Source organism: Artibeus jamaicensis, unplaced genomic scaffold, assembly GCF_021234435.1.
Source record: "Artibeus jamaicensis isolate MK-2021 breed Jamaican fruit bat unplaced genomic scaffold, CSHL_Jam_final scaffold_847, whole genome shotgun sequence".
In the NCBI taxonomy this organism is placed as follows: domain Eukaryota; kingdom Metazoa; phylum Chordata; class Mammalia; order Chiroptera; family Phyllostomidae; genus Artibeus; species Artibeus jamaicensis.
Window position 1 is genome coordinate 14278633 of NW_026522057.1, and position 18588 is coordinate 14297220.

An 18588-nucleotide genomic window follows, 5' to 3' on the forward strand; every position below is an offset into this window, starting at 1 on the left:
CCTTAACAACTTCACAGGATTTAGTTAATAAATGTTAATGCTTAACATTAACGTGCTGTTTTATTAAAACAGCACCTGCTGTTTTAATAAAAGAAAAGAAAATGACCCAGAAGCTCAGGAAACGTGTCCACCTTCTTTACCATTGACTCCCAGTAGCCAACATGGCGTTTAGAACAAAAGAGAAAACAGTAAAGATTTGTAGTAAGTAAATGGGAGGGGGGGGGTCTAAATAATCTAATAGTGTTTAGAGCAAAGAACCGATAGACGCGCTCCACTCTCTGTAGAAGGAACACACCACGTTATGAGTAGCTAAAGCAACCGAAGATGCGGAGCTAGATTTGACTGGGGTTAAGATAAACGGGGAGAGCGTAATCCTCAGATTTTTAGGAAGGCCATCATGGGGAAAAGTGCAGATTTCTTACAGCTTCACTGGGGAGAATCAGGACCAAGGGGTGATAGTACTAAAGCCGAACTTGGCTTTTTATGTTAAAGGTTAAGCAATTACGCGAGACCTGCGGCGAATCTAGTACTGCAAACCGACTCAATGCGCGTATCCCTGGCGACTGCGGGGCGGAGCTTCAGAAGCGGGAATTCTCTGGCGTTTTAGATCAAAGTGTCGTATGATTAGTGAAAATTTGGCGGGAACAGAGAAACGCCGAAGGAAGTGACGTAAAAGGCCGCTCATTGTCGGCGGTGGGATTCTGTGGTCCTGAGATGAGGAAGTATTATTGGATTGGTTATTTAATCGAGACAAAAACAGCATCTCCAAGTGCCTTGTTTCCGCGTGCGCAGTGTGTTTTGCCCTTAGAAAGATGGCCGCGGAGGCTTCCGGCTCTACTGGGGGTAGCGCGAGAGTCTTCAAGTGCCTGGCCGGCAAAGACCGGAAAAGGCGTAGGACTCGCGAGCATTGATTGGGTGAAGCCAGAAGCGGTCTGGACACTGATTGGCTCCGCCGTCCGCGGGAAGGAGTTTGTGGCGCCAGCGAAAAGTACACAGATCTCTGCGACAGCAACAAGGTTCTTAAGTGCTGAGCGAACACTACCGCCTCGAACTCCCAGCGCGTCTTTCCTGAGAGCATCGTGACCATGATGTGGAATAGTAATGACAAGTGGGGCGGAGGGTGACGTTCGCTGGAATTGAGCGAAGAGGGAGGGGATCGGAGAGGCGTGCAGCGGCGGGACTGGGGAGCGGCGGGAGTGGAAATGGAGCGTTTGGGGGCGGGGGGCAGGTGGCGGAGAAGATGAGGTAGATCCTAGGAGTGTCTCTGGGTGGGGGCAGTGACGACGGAGGACGCCTGTGGAATTTTCGGAAGCTTGGGAAGCCGCTCTGATACTAATACGGTTGTTATTTAAAACCAGGTGGATATGAAAGCTATGGCAGCTCCACGTTCGGGGGAGCCGGTGGCTACACCCAGTCTCCGGGCGGCTTTGGATCGCCGACACCTTCTCAGGCTGAAAGGAAATCAGTAGGTTGAAAGAGTGTTTCGTTTTTATTTTATCTGTCTTGAACCTCGAAATTCATCCATGTGAGAAAATTTATGTGGTGGAGAAAGGGTGTAAATAGGCACTGATTCGGTAAAGACCAATTACAATCTTACTAAATCTTACAACATTAAGTGCTGTAAGTCTGAAGAGAGGAACCTCCTCTAACTTTGCATCCGCTGTTTCTTTGGCTTTATTTTGAAATTTACGAATTTTCTCGTCTTGTGGGAAAACTGAACGTGAATTAATAGCCCGTTTTACGTTCTTAATGTATTCAAAGTCGTTTTAAAATTAAACAGGTGATACGATATAATGAGTTGGGAAGAACAGGGTCTTTCAAGTCAAGCAGATCTGTTCTCTAAACGCCACTTGCAGAGCGTAGTATCATTGAACACGTTTCTCTTCCTTCATGGGAGTCTTTTGCACCTACTAAATGGGATTGATAATACATGCCTTACAAGGTGGTTGTGAGACTTAATATATTATGAAGTATGTGAAGTGCCTGCACCATAATCACTTTCAATAAATGGCCCTGGATATTACTTAAATGAACCTGAGCATTGGAGCCAGAATACAGTGTGTCCAGAATATACTTTTAACTGGCAGTGTGAGTCCAGTGAAGCGACTTGAACCTGTAGTTTTAGTGGCCCTTGGTTTTACTTCGTCTGATAATGGCACTAGTACTACTCATACCGCAGGGAATTAATAAATAAGCTAAAGTGTAAGAAAGTGCTGTGAAAACAGCTGTTCAGGTGCTGGTTGTTTACTCTTTCAGAAGAGAGATTGCACTTAACTGCTGTGGATTTCATCCTTTAAATACCCAGTTAATTTGGCTTCTTTAGATGTCATTCAGATGTGGTATTAAGATTCAGTATTAGCAGGTCTGAATTTGTGCACAGGTTAATAAGCTTTTACACCTAAACAGTTAATTCAGGGCTGGGTGTTGGTGGGAAAGAATTCATTGGTAATTCTCATGCATCTGGACAGTGCTTTATATTTTTTGTGTGAGATTTCATATAATCCTGTAAGGTATTTATTGCTTAACTGCACTGTGTAGCAGAGGCTTAGGGAGATGAAGAGGCTCCCTAAGCTTATGCAGTAAATAAATGGAAGCAGACTGAGCACACCTGATGCTGAGCAAATTCAAATTTCGCTAAGCAGTTTTTTTTTCTCTGTTGTAGTTTTCTTTTCCCAGGAAGACTAGAGGGACTCCAGTTTTTTAATTCTGTCGTCTTTGAGGCTATGAAAGTGAAAACAAGTTAGATAGTTGGTTTTCGTCTTTTTTCCCTAAGTTGAGCTATTTTTCTTCCTTCTAGTTGTTAGAATTTTATCTTTGGATCTAGAGGTTGGGTTCTGTATTAAGACAACTTTTCAGAGAATAATGATAGTTATAATCTGGATGCTCAAATCTCTCTTTTTATGTTTAAAAGCTAGTGCCTTTTTCACAGTAAATTACATCAGTGCCCTATTTAAATGTTTTCTGTTGACTATAAACTTATATTTGATTGACCCATGTGAAATTTTCAATGTTTTACCTATAAAAATGATGATTTCGTACAGTACTTCATTTCCGAGTAGCTTGTGGCTGATAGTCAGCCAGAAAATAATTTTTTTCAGAATCAAACACACTTGTGCTATCATACTCTGTAAATCTCTTTGGAATGAACTGGGAATGCTTTGCAGTTGGTTCCTGGAACATAATAGATGCTTGTTAAAAAACAAGCTATAACTGATTCACGATGAATTTGAAGGTATTTCTAACATCTAGTAATTAACCATACATAACTTTTTTACCTGCAAAGTAATCACATTTGTTGAAAACCTATTAGAGATTGGTATTATCACTTTTATATACATTGTATGTTTCATTTACAACTTGAAAAGTAAATATCTTAATTTTATAGAAGAGTTGGTGGAATATCCAGGGCCATGGAGCTGGGGTTTGAACACAGGTCAATAGCACCATCTGGCTCTGAAGCCCATGTTCTTGTTTCTGTTACCATGATGGTTCTTAGTTTTCTTATACTGCAGATGCAATAAAAATGTAAGTTGTGTGGATGAAAACAAAATACACATTGTGAGAGCCAAATCTGGGACATCAGCAAATTTTAAATCAGTGCACACTAACACACTATATAACTTCACCTATAAAATACCTTAAAGTAAAATTGAAAAACTTAGTTGATTCCTTCGCATCCTTATTAAAAGCTATCACGAACGTAAAGAGTGAGGAACAGTTGCTGATATTTATGGAGTATTGTGATGTACCAGGTGGTATTCTAAGTACTTGACCATATATTTTATTTTCATAGTGATTTTATCCTAGTTTTATAGATGAGGAAACTGAAATACAGATGAGTTGAGAGATGTAACCAAAAACACACCATTCCATAATCTTAACACTCAAGTGCTGCCTTTTGTGGCATGTGTTCTGTTGGTTGGCTGGGCTTATTTTATTTTCTACCATCCTGCCAATACTTACCTTTCAAAATTATGCTTCAGCAAAGTAAAACGTTGCTGGTATCTTGGACCTTTGAGGCAAAGTTGCAGCTACTAATTCAGTGGAACCTGAGTCTACTGTGTGGGAGTGCATATTTGTCCTCAGCCTGTGAATATTTACTACTCCTTAGCCACTATATTTTCACTGTCAAATTTTTTTCACTTCAAAGTTCAGCCTAAAATCCTCCCTCTTCTCCAAATTGCCAATAAATTTTTCTCATATCTCATGTAGCACAATTCATTCTGTAGTGTATCAAGATCAAGTCTGTTACTTATGTGTTTACCTCTCCTAGGTTTGGAGTGTGTTAAGGGCAAACTGTACTCATCTTTATGTCACCCAGACAACCCCTGGCCAGTCATAGGCAAGAAAGTTAACACTGCTGTTAGCCTGCTTCAGGGTGTGACTTGAGTGTCCTTACTAGACACTCTAGACACTCTTCTGTCTTATCACATCCTGTCCCTTTAAGATATCTAGTGTGGGTCTACAGTCATACCACCGTGAACGCACCTGGTCTCGTCTGATCTTGGAAGATGTCTACTGTGGCCAAGCTCTTATCCCATTTTCCCCAAGATTTCCATCTGATTGTCAGAATATCTGTCATAAAGGAAGTCATACCTCTAACTTTTTATATTAAGAAATTTTAGAGCAAGTCCAAAGTTCTGTCTCCACTGGCCCTTTCTCAAACCCTTTCCAAATAACCATCTTACCTCATCAGGGCAAATAGCTAGCTTCAGCTTGTCTTCAGCCTAAAGCTGGGGTTTCCTGTTAAAGGTTTATTCAGGAATTAGGTCATTTCTTATGCTGTCTCCACTCTGCTCCACTCATTTTGGTGAATCTTCAGTACAGCACAAACTTACCCATTCATCAGGAGCTTTGGAGTTAAACCTGGCATTTGTTAGCTATATGACCTTAGTTTCCATTTCTGCGAAGCAAGGATAATGAGGTTTGTTTTGAAGATTGAATGTTATAATGTATGCAAAGTTCTTGGCACGTAAGCAGGTGTTAAATGAGCGGTAGTTACTATTTCAAATGAATTTATGCATACTTTTTCTTTCAGAGAGCCCGAGCCCAGCACGTTGTGCCCTGTACCATATCTCAGCTGCTTTCTGCCACTCTGGTCGATGAAGTGTTCAGAATTGGGAATGTTGAGATTTCACAGGTATGAAGAATGAAATAAAAATTACTTCATTTAAAAATATATAATTGTTACTTTGGTTTTGAAAACCAAACTTTTTTTCTTCTGATCTAGGTTGTCATCATCGGGATAATCAGACATGCAGAGAAGGCTCCAACCAACATTGTTTACAAAATAGACGACATGACAGCTGCACCTATGGATGTTCGCCAGTGGGTTGACACGGATGTAAGTGGTTTTTTAATCAGGTTGGGGTTACTTTGGGACTTTCGAGATATAGTCCCAGGTTGGACTATTTTTAGTCTTACTTTTTAAAGGTTCTTATAAAAATAATACATGAGTAAGACATCAAAGGCAAGGTCAATATATTTGATTTCATAAAAGTTTAAAACCTTATAAACTTTGCAAAATACTATAAACAAAGTTAAAGTGACGGGAGGTACTAGAATGTAAACTCTGAAAACAAGGAGTTTTATTGTCACTGTATCCCCAACACCTAAAACAAAGTTGCATAGGGGGCCCTAAGTAAAAGTTTAAATGAATGGAAAAATGTTCTGCAACATACTACAAACACTTAAATTTTTTATTTAATAAAAATTCTTACATGGCAGAAAAACCAACTGAATTTTAGAGAAACAGGCAAAGAAGATGCACAGATAATTCATTGTAGATGAAATACAGTTGCAACAACAACAAAAGCAGTTTTAATAAATGTTAAGATACTATTTTTAACTTATTAAGTCGGCAAAGAAAAAATAGAATGGCATTGCCTACTTCTGATGAGAGCAGTAGCTAGCATAGTATCCCTAGCATAGTGCCTCTAGCACTTAGTAAGTCACTGTTTTTTATGGGCAAGTGGCTACCATCCTACTCTGATGATGAGTATAAATTGATACAACTTTACTCAAAAGTCAGCTAATAATCAGAATCAATCATCATAAAAATGTTGACCTCTCTCTCCACTACTAGATTATTGAGTTGGCCAAAAAGTCCATTTAATTAAAAGACACATTTTTTCATTTTTACCAATAACTTTATTGATTTGGGTATTTTGAGTATGTCAGCTGTCTTCTGTGTGGTATGGTATAACATTGATTGTTTTCAGTTAATGTCTCAATTTGATCACTATCAACTTCCAACTGGTCTACCTGACTATGAGGAATTGTCCAGTGGGAAATCTCCAGCACAAAACTTGCGAACTACTTTGACATGTTTGATCAGTCTTAGCACCTTCTCCATATACTGCACAAACCTTTGAGTTTTGGTTTGGGTTTTCGCGTGTGTGTGTGTGTTTTAGTTGCATTTTTACCTTTCTTGAAATAATAAAGTATAATATGCCAAAAATGTCACAAAATTTCTTTCATCCTCAGTATTAAAATGGCTACACAAAAATTCACCAATTTTGGTAAGTTTTTTTAATGCATGCTGATATGACAGCCATCACAATACATTCTAACAAAATTGTTTTGTATGAAGTTAAAGACATCTAAGTGCTACCAAATGCACTTATGTGTTGTCCCCATAGGGGAAACCATCAAATGAACGAACTTCTTGGCCAACCCAATACATTAAGGAAATAAATACATGAGCAGTGATTCAGTTCTAACAGTGTTAATTATAGCATTGTTTATAATAAAAACTTAAAGTCAATCTCAAAATGCTAGCAATAGGTAATAATTAAACCATGTTATGTTTATAAAATATTCCAAGTGATGTAGAAATGTATGTATTATCACAAAAAAGTGTTTACCATAAATTGTTAACAGGAAAAGAGCGGATTACAAGATAGTGTGTATAAAATGACTACATTTTTGCAGTAACATGTATGGAAAAAATAGAGGGAAAGAAAACACATGTTTATCCTCTTAATTTTTTATTATTTACTTATTTATTTATTTTTAGAGAGAGGGGGAGAGAAGGAGAAAGAGTGGGAGAGAAACATCAATGTGTGGTTGCCTTTCATGTGTCCCCTACTGGGGACCTGGCCTGCAGCCCAGGCATGTACCATGACTGGGAATCGAACCGGCGACCCTTTGCTTCACAGGCCCATGCTCAGTCCACTGAGCTATCCCAGCTAGGGCTATCCTTTTTATTTTTTAATCAGGCAGAAGTCCTCTTGGCTTTTTATATTGTTTTTAAAATACCTTGTAGAAAATTTGGATAATAAACACTTTGTATTCTATTTTCACTTCAAAATCCACAAGTCATCTGTGGAGAAATAACTTGGTAGTTATTTATTTTTTGCTTCTCAGGAAAATACAGGATGATTTATTCACTAGTTATTATAGGAATATAGATTCTAAACCAAACTGCTTGGTTCCAGGTTTACAAAGATTGAAAAAAAAAACAGTCCCTGCCATCAAGTGGGGCAGGAGATACTAAGGATTCATAGTACTGCAGGCTCACACAAAATGTACCATGCTTGCTTATGAAACATTAAAGGCCCCCAAAAGCCCACATCTTAGAGATGACTACTGTCATAACATTTTGGTAAATACCTCAGATATTTCTCTTTGCATATTAGATGTATCCCTACAGTTTCATATAAAGGGTATGATATGCAACTGCTCTGTAATCTGCTCTTTTCATTCAAAACTGTGTTGTGGACTGATTTCTTAATGTGAATAAATACACATTTACATCATCATTTTTGGCAACTGCCTATTCCATCTCTTATTTAACAGCAGACCCAATCAGGGAACATTTAACTTGTTTCCAATCATTTGCTATTATAGACAGTGCCCCAAAGAATTCTGTTGTGTACATCTTTTCACAATTATGAGGTGATCTCTTTAAGATGAATTCTTAAAACTAGATTTTCTGAAAGAAACATACATTTACATAGTTTTCCTTTTAAAAAATCTTAACTTTATATTTTTACAGGTTTCCCCCCTTCATAAAGGTACCAATTTATCTATTTCACTAGTGTGTAAAAGTACCCAGTTAGCTCTCCACACCCTTTCTGACAGTGGGTTTTATAAATCTTTAAGTTTTTGTTGGATAGTTTTTTAAAATACAGTCTCATCAAGGAGAATTTCCTCTTTCTACTTGTATTTTTTTGGCTTTAGAGAATTAAAATTTTTTACTCTCTTCAATGTTAATTTGGGTATTTTATCTGGTAATAGATTCAGCTATGTAAAATAATAGGTAGAATGAAATGCAAAAAAATAGTTGATCTTCATGTGGTGGGAATTGGAGTGTTTTATTTTTAAAGACGTATTTTATTGTCTAATTTTTTTATAGTTATGTATTTTATAATCAGGAAAATCTCTTAAAACTTGGTTTATATATTTTTCTTATAAGTAATGTGTACATATTCTAGAAAACTCCAATTTTCCCAGTTAACCATTATTAACATTTTTTGGTGTGTGTTTTCCCCTAAATGGGAAATCGCCTTTTTTCCTACATGTCACAACTGGTCTTCCCAGATGTTTAATAGAATTCTGTGTTTTTGTATACTTAAGGTGTTTTAAATTTTTTGTATTGTAATCTGTGCTATGATGAATATTTCTAAAGCTAAATACTAATGCATGTTCTTAATTGCTTTAATTCCTAAAAGTAGAACTGCTATGCCATTAAGTATGTCCACTGTCTGCCAGAGAGGCATGTGCCTAAGAGCACTGAGTGAGAGTGCAGTCACCGTTTGCTTTTCTATGATGTGCATAACACAGAGCTTTGGAACTGGAAATGACATTAGAGATTTTTATTCTAATTTCTGATTTTACAAAAAAGTAAACTCTGAAAGGTAGAGCAAACTAGGTAGGTAGTGCCATGTTAGGATACTGTCTCTCTCTCACTTCATAACTTTCTGTTTCTGTACATAATTTAGAGATTTTAAAGAGGCTTTGACCACCATCACTAAAACCTTAGTGTTATGTTTGTGTTTTATATGTTAGGATGCCAGTGGTGAAAACACTGTGGTTCCTCCGGAAACATACGTGAAAGTGGCTGGTCATCTGAGATCTTTCCAGGTAAAGTCAGGGGGAAATGACTGTTAAAATGTATTTGCATGGAACAATTTCTGGATTCATGCCTGTGTTTAGGGTACTTAAAACTTAATTAAGGTTCCACCCTTGCTAATGTGGCTCAGTGGATTGGCACTGTCTTGCAAACCAAAAGGGCACGTATTCGATTCCCAGTCAGGACATGGGCCTGGGTTGCAGGCCAGGTGCTCAGTTAGGGTTGTGTGAGAGGCAGCTGATTGAAGTATATCTCACACATTGATATTTCTCTCCCTCTCCTTCTCCCTCCCTTCCCCTCTCTCTAAAAATAAATAAAAAAATTTTAAAAACAAAAACTAAAGTACCATGTTTAATGGAAGCTATAATGAAGCTATTTTATTGTTCTCTTCTTAAAAAGGAAATAATGGGTTTTTACCTTAATATAAAACTGACAGAATGGTAGAGAAAGAGCAGCATCCCCACCTACAGCTGCCACCTGTGACCTCCATTAGGTGTGGGTGGGCAGACACTGGATTTAGAGTTAGGATACTAGGCTTCGCTTGGTAGTGTAACCTTGATCAAGTCAGCGAGCATCTCTGATTTGGTGTGTGTTTTTTTATTATATTTTATTGACTATATTCGGATTAACCTTGAGTTAAAATTTTTAAGTATGTAACATTTTATTCATATTAGCAAGATATTATAATCAAGAAAGGAGCGATTAATGTTTTGACCTGAAATTCTCTTGAATGTGTTTATCCTTTATTCACTTTTCAATAGAACAAAAAAAGCCTGGTGGCCTTTAGGATCATGCCCCTGGATGATATGAATGAGTTCACCGCACACATCCTGGAAGTGGTGAACGCACATATGATGCTGGCCAGAGCTAACAGCCAGGTGAGCAGCCTCACTCATAGTTCTCCTTCCCCTAAGAGCATAGTCAGCTTTTGTGCTCTGGCTTTGATGAACTTGATGTTTTGAAGGTTGAGCCAGAATAAAGGTATTATTCAATCCTTAAAACATTTTCTCCATGAGATTTGCCATGTTATTTTATTGAAGCAGTGAAGCAGTCATGTTCCTCTCAAAATACAACTTCCTCTGACCCCACTGGCATGGATGGCTGGGACCTAAGACAACCTTCAATTGTAGACACGTAATTATAGACTCGGCTCTTAGTGCCAGGATTGTCGGTCCACAGTCAAAGGAAAAGCTCAACTAGGACAGCGTTTTGCTGCTTTCCTTCCAGCCTATTGGCTGTCTAGTTAAAATGTATACACCATTATTTTGTCCCTGAAATTATATTTCTTGCTTTGTACTGAAATTTGTTGACATTTTCTTTTGTATGAATTTAGTTTGGCAAGTCCATGTGGGACCACATAAGGGAGTTGTTGATTCCAGTGTTAGAATGTCCTTAGATGATTCTTTGTCTCTTTTTTTAATTGCTGTTCTGTTACAGTTGTCCCAGTTGTCCTCCCTTTGCTTTCCCCTGCCCCACCCACCCCCCACTTCTGCAGTCAGTCACCACCCTATTGTCCATGTCCATAGGTCATTTATGCCTATTCCTTGACTAGACCCTTCCCCTTCTCTCCCTCCTTATCCCCTTCCCTCCTCCCCTCTGGTCGCTGTCAGTCTGTTTCCTGTTTCCATGCCTCTGGTTCCAATGGCAAGATGGAAGATTGATTACACTAGGAGAGACTGATGAGCCATTAAGGATGTTCTTGAGAGAAATGGGAAATAAATAAGAAAAAGACATAATTTTAGATAATTATAGGTGTGCTGAATTAAAATTAAGCAGGATAGAAGAGAGTGATGGCAGGAAAAAGAATTCAGATGGAAGCACAATTCAGATGGAAGAAGAACATTCTAGGCAGAAGGAATGGAAGGTTAGAATCCATGAAGCCGGAATATGCTTGGCATTTCTGAGACCACCAAGAAGGCCAAAACATCTGGAGGGAAGCAAATGAGAGGGAAAACAGTTGGATGGAGGCTAGGAAGCAGGATGGAGATCATGTAGGGCTTTGTAGGTCATGGTGAGGATTACTTTATTCTCACTGATGCCAAGCCTTTAGAAGGATCTGTCTAGGGAGTGAGGTGGTCTGATTTACCTATTTAAAATCTCACTCAGGCTGCTGTACGGAAAGTAGACTATGAGGCACCAAGAATAGCAACAGAAGTAGTTTGGGAGAATGGTAATAGCAGTTGGAATTAGTAGTCAGATTTTGATGTTATTTAAAGGTGGACCTGACAGGATCTATTTGAGGATTGGATATAGGATGTAAGGAAAAGGGAGGGTTCAGAAATGACTCCTAGGTTTGGGCTTGAGCTTGCCCAAACCTAGGTGAAGCTTTCAAGTTTGGAGGGTAAAATCCAGAATTCTGTTTTGGATTTAACCCAGTATGAGGTGCCAATTAAATATGTAAGTGAAGAACAGAATGGATGGTTGAATGTTTTATAAGGTTGGGACTCAAAGAAAAGGTTAGGGATAGAGATAGAACTTTGGGAATCACTGTTGTACAGGTGATATTTAAAGCCTTGTATGAAGTAACACAGCCAGGGAGTAAAGGGGTCAGAGACCTAAGCTGTGGGACACTAACCTTTAAAAGTCAGGAAGCAGAATAGGAGCCAGGGAAAGTTAAAGAAGTTGCCAGTTTGGGAGGAGGAAAACCAGGAAATGTTATTCTGTAGAATATTCTGAAAAGACTATTTTAAGAAGGAGGGAGTACAGATGATTGCAGAACTCTACCTAGAAGTCAAATAAGATGATGAGAGAGGTCTATTGTCAAATTTGGAAACATGGATCTTCAAAAGAGAGGCTTCAGTAGAGGAGAGGGGGAAAGTTGGTTTGAGATTGAGATTGGGTAGAAAGTTTCGGGTGTCCATTTTATTCCTATACTTCATAACATACAGCGTAGGGCAAAAGCAAGAATTGGTGGTTAGGGACTGGAAACTGGGAGTATAGCAGTTACACTGAGGAGTAAACAGTCCTTTCCCTCAAAGAGTTTGCATTGAGCATTAGGGGTTCAGAGCATTTAAGCAGTGGTAAGGGGCAAGTGCAAGGTACCTTGGAACCTGAGAAGGGTTTCCTATCCTGACTTGGCATTAAGAAAGATTCCCCAGAGGAGGTTTTGCCTAAACTAAATCTTAAAAGATGCACGAGGTGGGGCCACTTGGAGCAGAACATGAAGTCCTTTCAGCAGAGACGACCAGGTAGGAAATTGCGTTCAGTTCAGTGCTCCTGGATCATACAATGTAAGTTAATTCCTGTTTCACCAGCAGGCCGTGTGGTGGTACCTAGCTTGAAAACAAAGGACCATGACTGGCTCTTGGTGTTTTGTTTTGTTCTGTTCTGTTTTGTTTTCCCCAAATGTCATCTAATAGACATTTCCTTAGTAGACTTCTGATAAACATTTGTTGGGTGAGTGACACTCCTGACTGGATGGGTTTTCTCCTGAGGAGCTGCCACAGTGCCCCTGTGTACTGTTATAAGTACTTGACATTGGATCTGTTGTCCTTGACTTATGCAGTTCAGTAGATTAACCAATGACTGAGCACAAACTGCTCACTAGGCACTGTGAAAACATGAAGGGGCTTGTGGGGGAAAGCGGCATGGAAACAGTGTGATGGCTTCCATGAGAAAGACTGGGCCAAATGCCGTGTGAGTTAAGGAGGAAGACCCTGACTGAACTTGGCTTAGGGAATGTCAAGGACGTGTTTAGCAGGCAGACGGCATGAGGAGCATTCCAGCTGGGAAATGGCATGTTCGGGTTAGAAGGATGTTCGTGGATGGAAAGAGGTTCAAGTGCAGCTGGGGAATAAAGTGTGTTGAAACGGAGTTATCAAGAATAAAATACAGATTTTGATGTCTAGTTGTGGTAGGTCTTGAATATGTAGAAGCTTTATATATTTTTCACAGGCAGGGGGCGCCATCTGGAAGCTTTTAGGCAGAGGAGTGGCATGACTTGAAGTTACTACTTGGTAAAGAGGGTTGATTGGGGTAGGAGAGACTAGCAGCTGATATACCAACCAGGAGACCAGGGGTGTTGAGGACTGACTTGAGCAACACTGAAAATGGTATTAAAAGGCTGTGGTGACAGATTGTGGAAGGTAAGTGAATGGACGATGCCGATCTGTGTGATTAGATTTGGGTTTACTAATGAGATGAGATATAGCAGGGCAAACAGTTTTAGGGAGGAAGGTAATGAATTTTATTTTGAAGTATGAGATATCTAGGTGGAGATATCCAACAGATGGCTGGGAAGAAGAATTTGTGGCCTAGGAGGAGGTCTGCAATGAAATCCTGGGAGGACCATCAGCCTTTTGGGAGACAGGTGGTAGACAAGGCTGATGAGGGGTATGGTGAAGGTATAGTTTGAGAGGTAAGTGGAAAACAAAAAGAATGTGGTGTGACCCAGTTGGTTGGGCGTCATCCTACAAAGCTAAAGGTTGCTGGTTTGATTCCCAGATAGGGCACGTGCTTGGGTTGTGATTTTGGTACCCACACAGGTTGCAAACAAAAGGCAACTGATGTTTCTCTCACATCAGTGTTTCTCTCCCTTTCATTCTCTCCCCTTCCCCTCTCTATAAAAATAAAGAAAATCTTTCTAGAAATAAAAACGAAGCCTAAAGAGGGGTACATTACAATAGGAGTATGCGCTGCAGTTTCTGCTTCTGAGAGGTCAAGTGTTAAAAAAAAGACTGTTGGCTGTTGTTGGTTGAAAAGTCTTTGGTGAGAACTGTTTCAAAGGTGTATTGAGAACCCTAAATAGTAATGGTTTGAGGGGTGAGTGACTAAGGAGAAGGGAAATGAAAACAGTGATTATAGTCTATTTTTTTTAATTTGGTTGTTGTAGAAAGAGATTGTGGAAACTATTTTTTCCTTGTAACGCTTCATGCCCAGTTGCCACTCAGTGAATACTTGAGTGATTCATCACCAAGAATATCATAGCAGACCTGCATAACTTTCTTTTCAGTGCTAGTTTTCCTCTGGTTCCCCTCACATCACAGAGAATAGAAGGGGTGAGGAGGTACTTTTTTTTCTGTTTGGTATGATGTGTGCTTCAAAGGATTACTTCACCTTCCTTTGAAATACCAGATAGTAGCTCTTTCTTCTAATGTAATTACTTGGTATTGGGAAAACTCTGCATAAATTGTTTTTTTGTAAGCTCCTCATTAAAAGTTCTTTAAAATAGCAAGGACTGTGGTTAAATTGATGAATTTTCTAATGTTGTGGACTTTTTAATTTAGCCCTCAGCAGGGAGAGCACCCATCAGCAATCCAGGAATGGCTGAAGCAGGGAACTTTGGTGGGAGTAGCTTCACACCAGCAAATGGTCTCACTGTGGCCCAAAACCAGGTAAATGATACATACCCACGTGACTCCAGAAATGCAAAACATAGACAATCCTAAATTTTGTTACTTTCTTAATGGTTCTAAGGTTGTCTAAGAACCCAACTTGTTTCCTTCCTATAGACACTGAGGTCTAATAAGGGAGCTCATTCAAAGTAGTTGCTAAAATCTTTCTGATTTGAATGTTCAGGTGCTGAATTTGATTAAGGCTTGCCCAAGACCTGAAGGATTGAACTTTCATGATCTCAAGAACCAGCTTCAGCACATGACTATAGCCTCAATCAAGTGAGTATTTGGTTTCTATGAGCTAGTGCTCCAGAAGTATACCCATTTCACCTCATCAGAGTTTCCTGGTAATGAGAGGTGAGTTTAAAATATGTGTTGGTTGCAGCCTAGTGACAGAAGGAAGTTATTAGTTATTCAGTCATGGAAAAGTAGAAGAACTCACAAAGATGGTGCTGTCACATCACTTATTCATTTGTTCATTCAGCAAATACTGAATCCCACTATGTGCTGGGATGTAATTTTCAGCAAAAATTGACCTAATACCTCTTGTTGATTTAATCTGGAGGAGCAAGGTCCTTAGCTCCTAGTCCTCAGAAGTACGGTCCCATTTGAGGTACCATCCCCACCGTGGAGATGTGTGCATCAGGCTTCCTGGACCTGAAGCCATTAGATGGCTTCCCCACTGTTCCTGTCCTGACAACATGTCAGATAAGCAGCTTCCTGATTCCAGTGAACTAATAGACCAAACTGAGTGTTAATGGTGCTTGTTATAGTTATCATAAATTGGTTATAATCTAGGCCTAGATAGAAAAGAAATGCTCAGGTCTAATTCTACTTCCTGTCCTATAAAATGAGGATAATAGTTTCTGTCTCAGTTACTATGATGATGAGATACAGAATGGCTGTCGCATAGTAGGTGTTCTAGAAATTGTTACTGTTACTAAATATGTTACTGACACTGGCCCTGAGAGCCTTGAAGGGTTTGAAGGTCTCTTACCATTTCTGGGATGACCTTCCCTTTACTTCCTGCAACTTTACTTCCCAGAGAGGGTGGTAGAGTTTCAGTGGGTGCGTGGAGAGGAACAACTTTTAAAAATAGCTCTTTATTCTAGGGGATTTTTATGTGCAAGCTGGACTATAGCTTTAGATCCTTGTTTTGATTTGCTTACACTGGTACTGGAGTGAGGCCCTATTTTTTTGCCTTTACACAGTTTGGGAGAGGGATCCAAGGCAGCCTTCTCCCAGGGACCATTGTCTCCATGGATTACTTAAGTTTTCTGATTTTTTTTAACCAGCATCTCTCCCTGCAAGAGCTTTTTGTGAGCAAATGGCTGTGAATTCTTAACTAAGATAGAAAGTGGGGGTGGGGATTGATTGGTTTACATTTTTGGCAGTATCAGAAAGGCAATTGCCTTTCTCCTGTATAGTTTGAAAATGGGCCTTTGCTCTTTCCTATGCCCTTTTAAGGTCAACCCAGTGCCTTCAGAGGCTAACACAGAAGAGTAAAGTCAGTCTCCATAAAACCCAGAGAAAAGATGGTAAAACTCCTCTTGAGAGCCTTATCTGGTGTCGCAGCTAAAAAAATTTTAATATAAGAATTTTTTTAAAAAAAAGAAAATGAGCCTCTTCCCCCACTTTCTTTCCAGGCAAGCTGTGGATTTTCTAAGCAACGAGGGACACATCTATTCTACTGTGGATGACGATCATTTTAAATCCACAGACGCAGAATAACTGGACCTAATTGAGCACCCAACATGTTTTCCAGCTGGACCTATTTTCATGATCTGTTTTGTCCAGCTGTGCCTACGTTTGACCAGTTGACTTCTAGAAAGTAAGTTTCATCTGTAAAAGGTCTCAGTTGACCTCCTTATGAAACTTATTCTCTTCTGTTTTTTTGACGTTCAGAGGGAGATGGCCAGCTGACGGGGTGATCCAGAGTGGTATTTCTTAAAGAAGTTACAAATTAACTAGTTATAGTAACATCAGGAGAGATGGAAGTGGAAGAAGGATGCTACCAAGAGAGTTGGGCAGTATTACTTACATAATTCTCAGGAGTTTCTATTCCTAAAATATTTTCTGTTGAGAGAAGATGAGTACAACAACTAGGGCCTGTCAGCAGAGAGCCACCCAAGAAATGTGCTAACCTCTGCTGGTTTCGTTCCCCGTTTTGGTTATGTGGTGTTACTTTCAGAATTGCACTTTCCCTCAACTTGTCATGGCTGATGCCAAAAGCATTTTTGTAAACATGAGGTTCTGGAGTGGTGGCCTCATGTGTCAAAGGAGAGGAAGAAATGTTACTGTGTTTTGTATAAAGTGAGTACATCCGTGTGGTTAATAAAATAGTTATGTTATTGTAGTAACTTGTGAAGATGTCCTTATTTTTCTTGTTAAATTAGTGTAATTACTACCTTACCTGAGACAGTATAGCATGGCTGGACTTGGGTTTGATGTATTGGCTCTCCTTCTCAGGATCTTGAGCAGGATAATGTCCGCTCTGAGAGCCTCCATTTATGGAAGACATCAGGGGTGCCCGGCCAGAGAGCTCAGTTGGTTAGAGCCTTGTTCCAGTAAGCCAAGGTTGCGTTCGACCCCTGGTCAAATCATTCTCTCTCTCATCATTAATTTAAAAAAAAAAGACAACATCATTTCCTTATAGGTTTGTTATGAAAATTGAATGAAATAAAGTTTGTAAAGCATCTAGTGTTACCTTTAATGAGGGTTGTAAGGCAGGCCTTCATTTTGACTGGCAATATATAATCATGTGACTGAATCAGATACCTGCCATGTCACCTCAAGGTGAAACTAAAAGCCTCAGCTATTTTTTGGACAACTTAATCAGCTCCTTTTCTTGAGGAAGAAAAAACTAGTTCAAAGATGTTTCTGACAACTCCAGAAAGCAAGCTACTTCTTGTATGAAAGAACTTAATTCTGAGGTAAGTTAATGAGGTGTAATATGCAAATAAAAGTTCTATGATTGCTTTAACTGTATTTCTAAATGAGATCTTAGCAGCTGTGCAGAGAAGGCTCCACGGCCCTGGTTTCTAATCTCGAACAATAAAGTGGTTGTTACCTTCTATACATGCAGAGTAGTTCCCACCTTGGGAGTAGTGCAGATGTTAAAAGTCAGGCACTGTTTGGTGGGTTTGTTGTTGTTGTTTTTAGATTTTATTTATCTTTAAAGGAGAAGGGAAGGAGAGAGGGAGAGAAACATCAATGTATGGTTGCCTTTCATGCATCACCCGGCTCAATCCACTGAGCTACACCAGCCAACCAGGCCTATGTTTGCTTCTTGATTGTTTCCAATAAAAAGCGGTGAGCTAAAAATAGGTTACAAAAACCATATACATTGGAATTTGGAATGCATGATAGGACACTTTAATGGTTGGTGGACTTCTTTCTAGCTGTCAGGCTAGTGCTCTCCAGTGGGCAAGGCAGTAGCAGTGGTTCTGGGCAGAAGTCTTGATTCCTTTGATTTTTTAATTTGTGTAGTTAAAAACTACTTCCTTGCTAAGTCAGGTGTTTGTTGAGTACCTATTATGTCAGCCCATTGGTCAGGCATAAGGAATTTAAAGCAAAATAAGAGATTGGAGTCACAGGACTTGCTAGTTCAGCATTCCCAGGAGCACAGGGTAACTGCTCAGTGGCGCTGAATTCCCTGCCACCTTGGCATTTACACGGTCTTACAGAAGTTGTGTGGTTTCTGAGCACTGCGGAGGCCTGTGAGGCAGCCCATTCCTCAGCAGACTGAAACTCCAGCCTTGATGAAGCTCCTGCAGGAGGCATCTGCACTGTAGGCGTTTGTGGTCACCTGGGATGTATACATAGTGTTCTGCTAGCACGTTGCTGGGACAGCATGAAACAAGTTCCTGTGGGTCCCAACTTCTTAGAAACACCCCCAACATCACAGCCAAGCAGTGAGTCCAGCCTGCTCTCTGGAGCCTTTCTCTAGGTGTGTGTGGGCAGTTGGGCTCTTTGAGGAGTAGTAGTGCTTTATTGGGTTTAACTAAAGAAAGGCCAGTAAGAGGTAGTGTCTGATGTGGTTCAGTTGATTTGTTTTTTAAAATGCAGGTGAGAGAAATTCAAGACTCATTAATAAATTTTTTGAGCATATGCCTTTAATTTATATTCACTTATTTACTGTATTAGTATGTTATATATTATAAAACATTCAAAATATAA

At 39.6% G+C, this 18588-nt stretch overlaps 1 protein-coding gene and 1 non-coding gene across 2 annotated transcripts; both read left to right on the forward strand.

Annotated features, from left to right (window-relative positions):
* Positions 1-947: 947 nt before the first annotated feature.
* Positions 948-16765, forward strand: RPA2 (replication protein A2). Its single transcript, XM_037149631.2, has 9 exons — positions 948-1098; positions 1359-1465; positions 5039-5140; positions 5231-5344; positions 9013-9087; positions 9838-9954; positions 14302-14409; positions 14594-14688; positions 16056-16765. Exons 1-9 carry the CDS (start codon positions 1086-1088, stop codon positions 16138-16140), a joined length of 816 nt encoding a protein of 271 aa, XP_037005526.1. The 5' UTR covers positions 948-1085; the 3' UTR covers positions 16141-16765.
* Positions 15864-15986, forward strand: LOC119052520 (small nucleolar RNA SNORA26). Its single transcript, XR_005083121.1, has one exon. It is a non-coding gene; the product is annotated as a small nucleolar RNA SNORA26 (small nucleolar RNA).
* Positions 16766-18588: the final 1823 nt, after the last annotated feature.